Source organism: Myxocyprinus asiaticus, chromosome 45 (genome assembly GCF_019703515.2).
Source record: "Myxocyprinus asiaticus isolate MX2 ecotype Aquarium Trade chromosome 45, UBuf_Myxa_2, whole genome shotgun sequence".
Lineage (NCBI taxonomy): Eukaryota > Metazoa > Chordata > Actinopteri > Cypriniformes > Catostomidae > Myxocyprinus > Myxocyprinus asiaticus.
The window spans coordinates 19,363,456-19,369,824 of NC_059388.1; the positions used below are offsets into that span (position 1 = coordinate 19,363,456).

The 6,369-nt window shown below is 42.6% G+C and overlaps 1 protein-coding gene across 1 annotated transcript in view; it reads right to left on the reverse strand.

Moving 5' to 3' along the window:
* LOC127434966 (PDZ domain-containing RING finger protein 4-like) overlaps positions 1-5,601 on the reverse strand; it is a 43,844-nt gene extending 38,243 nt beyond the window's left edge. Inside the window, exon 1 of the mRNA XM_051688032.1 lies at positions 5,308-5,601. Within this exon, the coding sequence (XP_051543992.1) occupies positions 5,308-5,376 (69 nt within the window). The 5' untranslated portion in view covers positions 5,377-5,601. The remainder of the gene's footprint in view (positions 1-5,307) is intronic.
* Positions 5,602-6,369: the final 768 nt, after the last annotated feature.

The window sequence follows — 6,369 nt, forward strand, 5'->3', positions numbered from 1 at the left end:
CTGTGGCAGTCAAGTTTTCGGAGAGACTCGCTGCCGGCCCAGTACACACGCTAACTAAGAGCCCTGTTCTGGGGTAGGTGCTCCGCATGTGGCGGTTCCCTGTAAGGCTAACCCCATGTGATCTATATCTTCCGCTAATTTGTTTCCCTGCTGGCAAACTGTGTCTTCCTTGGGCAGAGCCCCTCTGCCCCAGTCTCCATGTTCATAGTAACTCCTCCCCCATTGGGCAGGATCTACCTTGAAGGCTCTCCACATGGTTGGTAAGACTCTCTTGGGGCGAGGTGTGGTCTCCGCTGTGTCCTCCCCTTGGGAGGGACACCCCCCGACTAGACCTGGCGGCCCAGTCGGATAATCCCCCTTCTTTTTTAGGGAGTGGAAAACGAGAAGGGGAAAAGAGGCCACAACTGGGTTAAGCCTGTCTCTATCTTTGGGTAGTCGACTTGTCCCCAAAAAGGGCCGTTCGACACTCATAACTGTGTTGGGGAGGTTACGTGTCGACCTGGTGTGCTGGCTATGAGGCACACAGAAAGTCTGCCCACGACACACTGCCAGTTCACGTAACACAGTTCAGCCTTGTGGCGTTTTGTATAGGGACCCCTAGTGTCACTACATCGACACCAACGTCGAATGAGTGACAGATAGGGAATGTCATGGTTACTGGTGTAACCTCCGTTCCCTGATGGAGGGAACGAGACGTTGGTCCCTCCTGCCACAACGCTGAACTACCCGCTGAAATGGCAGGACCTTATATCGGCTCCTCAGCGTAAAACCTGAATGAGTGGTTGCATACCAGCTCCTTTTATACCCGTATGTCTGGGGGAGTGGCATGCAAATACCACTCGCCAATTTTCATTGGCCTTTTATCAAAGACCAGAGGTGTCTCGGGCTCCCAAGAGTGACCCCTAGTGTCACTACATCGACACCAACGTCTCGTTCCCTCCATCAGGGAACGGAGGTTACACCAGTAACCATGACGTCTCGTTTCTCGAATCTCGTTTCAGTAAGGGGGGGGGGGGACATTTCTAGCATCTGATGCACAAGCATCCCTGGAGTAACCATAATTTGCACTGTAAATTTATTTCCCTGCTAATATGGTAGCTCAGCGAGTAAAGATGCTGACTACCACCCCTGGAGTCATGAGTTTGAATCCAGGACGTGCTGAGTGACTCCAGCCAGGACTCCTAAGCAACCAAATTGGCCCGGTTGTTAGAGAGGGTAGAGTCACTTGGGGTAAGCTCCTCGTGGTCGCTATAATGTGGTTCTCGCTCTTGGTGGGGCGCTTGGTGAGTTGTGCGTGGATGCCACAGAGAATAGCATGAAGCCTCCACATGTGTTATGTCTCCGCGGTAACACGCTCAACAAGCCATGTGATAAGATGCGCGGATTGACGGTCTCAGACGCGGAGGCAACTGAGATTTGTCCTCTGCCACCCAGATTGAGGTAAGTCACTACGCCACCACGAGGACCTAGAGCACATTGGGAATTGGGCATTCCAAGTTGGGGAGAAAAAGGGGGAAAAAAATAAATAAATAAATAAATAAATATATATATATATATATATATATATATATATATATATATATATATATATATCACACACACACACACACACACACACACACACACATATATATATATATATATATATATATATATATATATATATAAATTTAACTTATGCAATTCAACTTTGTAAAAATACTGCATGTTATTGCACCCCTGCTATTTTTGATGCTCTTGCTGTCGGTGGTGCCTTTTTCTCGTGATATTAAATCATTTCAGTTTTATATTTCTAAGTAGGAAAACAATTTCAATATACACAGAAAAGCACATAATAGTACACAAATAAAACAAATAACCATTCATTCTTATGTAGGCTATATATGGTAATACAAGATAACATGTTAATGTGAACATTACTACACTCATATTAGCTATACAATGCTTACCAGTTTATTGTGTATTAAGAATTAGTTTATTAGTTTAGTAGAGTTTAGCTGATTTCAACACGCCTTTAAGTCACCCTCAAACCATACCTCACTGGTAAAGTGACAGGTATGTCATCACATATTACATATTATACATTAAATATAATCCATAAACAGCATGAAATCATAGAGATTTTGTCAATTAGCTCTCTACCAGCTAAAGGATCAAATTGAGGTGAAAAAGCTCAGACTAAGCTCAGACCTAAAAATCCAAAACCTGATCTTGGTGACTAAACACAAACGCAGCCAAGTCCTCTGAGACGGAGTTGAGAGAAAGAAAGAGAGTGCATGGGATGTCTTTGTAATATGGGTAACAAAGAACGAATACATTTCCATGGTGAGCCTGTGGAGGGGTGAACACTCACACTAAACTCATAAATCTCACAGACCACCAGGGCTAAAAGGGTTGTGCTGCCAAGAATAGTATCAAAATGGTCAAAGAGCATGAAATTCCAGTGAGGTTGTATGTTGCATCTTTGTTTGTGCATGTATATCGTTGTTGTTGTCACACCATGCATGCCTTCTCCTCTTGAACTTAAATTTTCTTTGATTCCTACTCACAAACATAAAAGCTTTAGAATATAAATTGGTCGAACAACGGAGACGGAAAAAATTTGAGGCAACGATTCCTTGACACACTTTTGTGTCAGCCTGGGAATTCACTCCACTGAGAGTAGATTTGAATCTCATCTCCTTGCCTTCAACCTCGTAGTGCCTTTATCCTTCCTGGATTCACTACATTATTTCTTTCTCAACCTATTTCTATCTTACTTCTCTCTCTGTCTCCTTCCCTCCTTCTGTTTTTGGTTGTCTAGAGCAGAATCCTTCTGCTAAAACAGACCAACATCAAAAAGCACCAACACATGACATGGATAAAAAGTCCTCTCATGTAATTTAAGCAAACTGCAACCCTGCCAAAAACACACAGGAAATAATTCGGTCACTACCCAGGTGAGAAAAATCTAACTAGCCTAAGCTGGTTTTCAGGTCTTAGCTGTTCTCCCATCCTATTCAGGCTGGTCTGTTTGCTGGTTTTAGGAAGGTTTGGGGCACTTGTCTGCTAGAAAGGCTGGGACACCAGCTGGCCAACCGGTTAAACCAGCTAAGCTCCAGCACAGCTAGGCGTGGAGATCAGCTAGGCCAGTTGAAGACCAGCTTTGCCAGGCTAGAGGACTAGCTAGACCATCTTAACCCAGCTTGGCCAAGCTAGAAGACCAGCTAGACAAGCTTAACCAAGTTGGCCAGGCTAGAAGACCAGCTATACCAGCTTAAACCAGCTTGGCCAGGTTAGAAGACCAGCAAGACCATCTTAAACCAGCTTGGTCAAGCTAGAGGACTAGCTAGATAAGGTTCAGCCAAGTTGGCCAGGCTAGAAGACAAGCTAGACCACCTTAAACCAGCTTGGCCAGACTAGAAGAGCAGCAGGTAGACAAGCTTAAGCCAAGTTGGCCAAGCTAGAAGACCAGCTAGACCATCTTAAATCAGTTTGTCCAGGCTAGAAGACAAGCTAGACAAGCTTAAGCCAAGTGGGCCAGGCTAGAAGACCTGCTAGACCAGCTTAAACCAGTTTAGCCAGGCTAGAAGAGCAGCTAGACAAGCTTAAGCCAAGTTGGCCAGGCTGATCGACCAGCTATACCATCTTAAACCAGCTCAGACCCACAAAAATGTTGCCAAGTCCTTTTTTCTTACACGTTTCATTCTATAGTGCCACCCCACAAAAGAGTAATTCCTCATCCAAATCTCTCAATCACAGGTGACACGGCACCAATTAAAGCAACAGTGGGTTTCAGATTTAATTCCAACTGAACCACAGTCACTTCAAACAGAACCCTACTGTTTTAAATCACTAGGGCTCAAAATCCTATCACCTCAAGACAGCCACTGACAGGGATAATCTTCCAGATTGGCATCCGCACAGACAAAAGGGACGTTTTAACATCTAATTAGGGACCAAAGTCATTTTGTACAACAGCTTAATGAGGCTGAAATCAGAGCAGTGAGAAATATTCTTTTGTGTACTTGTTGTTCGGGAGACTCTGACTTCCCTTGCAACCCTGGAACATGTGTACTATAGTCATTCAGTATGGAGAGGAGAGGAGCCAAAATTTAAGCTGGACTAAGACCAGCATCATCAACCCTAAACATGAGCAATAACTAAAAAGTAAAACTGATCTTCCATCAATGTACTGCACAAAAGCACTCACTACCTGTGCTGAGCTAATGAACGAACTGTGCAAGCATAATACAGCTTCAGTGGGGGCCAACTAAGAAGGCAAGGCTTTGGAAAATGTGTAATTATTTGAAAAAAATTGCTTTAGCTAAATAAATAATTTACAGTTTCAGTTTCCTCTTTTAATCTATTTTGTAGAGACTTTTGATCCAATTTCTGGAGTTTGCAACTTAGGCTTCTTTCTTCTTGTATCCACCCAGGCAACTCTCACGTGAACACACATACCAAAAAAAGCAATGCTCCGCCAATGTGTGCAATCCTACAATACTCAACCTTCTACCTGAAAGCATCTCATATTTCAGTTATCTAAATCAACAAGCACATGAGCACTGTTGTTAAGGGTGTGTGCTGCAAAACTTCCTTTGATCACTGACAAATGCTTCCAGGTAAGTCACCAATTCTACTGGGCATTTCTCAACATTCACAACAACCTTTAAGATCTCTTGAAGAACTACAAATATAGGACAAAAAAACCTATTAGATCGCTTATTTGAACCAAAGAACTGAAAGTCTTAGAAAAGTGTTTCCCAATCCTGGTCCCAATCCTCGACTACCCCAACACTGCACATTTTGGATACATTATTTGATACACCTACTTTAGGTCATGTAGCCTTTACTAACTAACTGAAGAGTTGAATGAGGTGTGTTAGATTAGGGAGACACTGGTACTCCAGGACCAGAATTCGGAAACAGTGGCTGGCATACTACCGTACTACTCTCACTATTTGTGCCATATAGAGATACAGTATGGTAGTATGCCATCCCGAACTCAGCCACTGTCTTAGAAGACACTTTTAGTATAAGTTTTGCTACTTCTTGTTTTCTTTCACTTCTTCCTTGAAGTAATTGCACCTCCTTGTATTATTCTCAATTGTAAGTCATTTGGATAAAAGCATCTGCTAAATGAATAAATGTATCTATTCAATCTAACAGAGTCTTACTGAGAAGAAAACATCCATAAGATATCTCTAGTGTACATAAAAACTTGTGGTTTCTCCCGTAGAAGTCCCATCTGATCTTCTGACCTCACAATCTAACTCTAGTTCTCCAGATCTCATATTAAGGAGTGGTTAAAAGAGGTGGACTCACCTGTGCAATCTCATACAGCAGCTTGTAATGTTCCTCTCTCTTCTGCAGCGTGCAAAGGTTACAGCCCATTGTGTCGTCTTGGGTCCCCCAACCGATCTCTGACAGCAGTGCACGGGCGCACACACACTCTAGGGAGTTCCCTCAAATGTGGAGTAACGTGTCTCATCAGTGGGTACCTCTCACCCTCCTTCTTTGTGTTAAAATCATAAACTCACCAGCCTGCCCAATACTGTAGAATTCCTTTTGAATGTGTTTGAGTGCGTGTGTAAGACGAGTACAGTGTGATGTGCTTCGTGTCTCCCTGTCTCTCTCTCATCCACACTAGTCGACTAGCAGTCATCCACACATGCTGTATTCCACCCATTCATAGAGACACACCCCCCTTCTCTCGCTCACCCATCTCTCTCTCTCTCCCTCTATCTCTTGGTTCCTCCCTCTCTCTATCTTAAGCTCATTGCACATGATTACACCTCATAGTCATGAATAATAATGAGTATCTGTTGGTTATTCATAAAAGATGGTGTGTAGAAGGCACAGTGTGTGTTAACTGGGTAGTTATCATAAGGCATTAAATAAGGTGATAAAGACTAAAAATGGATCCAGTGTTCAGATGTACTCACTGGTTTATTAATGCTATTTATAGGTATGTTTATAGGTCTTTTTGTTTCACAGATATTAGTGTATGCTATATTTCAAGGATACCAATAGACCAATTAATTGTCTGATTTATGGCCAAATCATGGCCAATTTGAGATTATCAGCATAGCTGACAATGGTCCCTTCACACAGACTGTGATGATGCATTACTGCCTTATAGCAGCGTTAATCTAGCAATTTGTTTTTATATTTAAATGTTTTATAAATGTTGTACAATAATAAACTGTGAGGTTTCAAAAACAGCTGCTGTGGGAGAATTATTTGGCAACTTTCTCTCTATTTCTTTACTATTTTGAAAAGTTGTGGAAATAGTGGATTTTGTCTTTTGCTGTCAGAGCAAATGTGAAAGCAAAAAAATATATTTGTGAAAAGGGTCCACAATGGACAGACTGCTATTGATTGTCC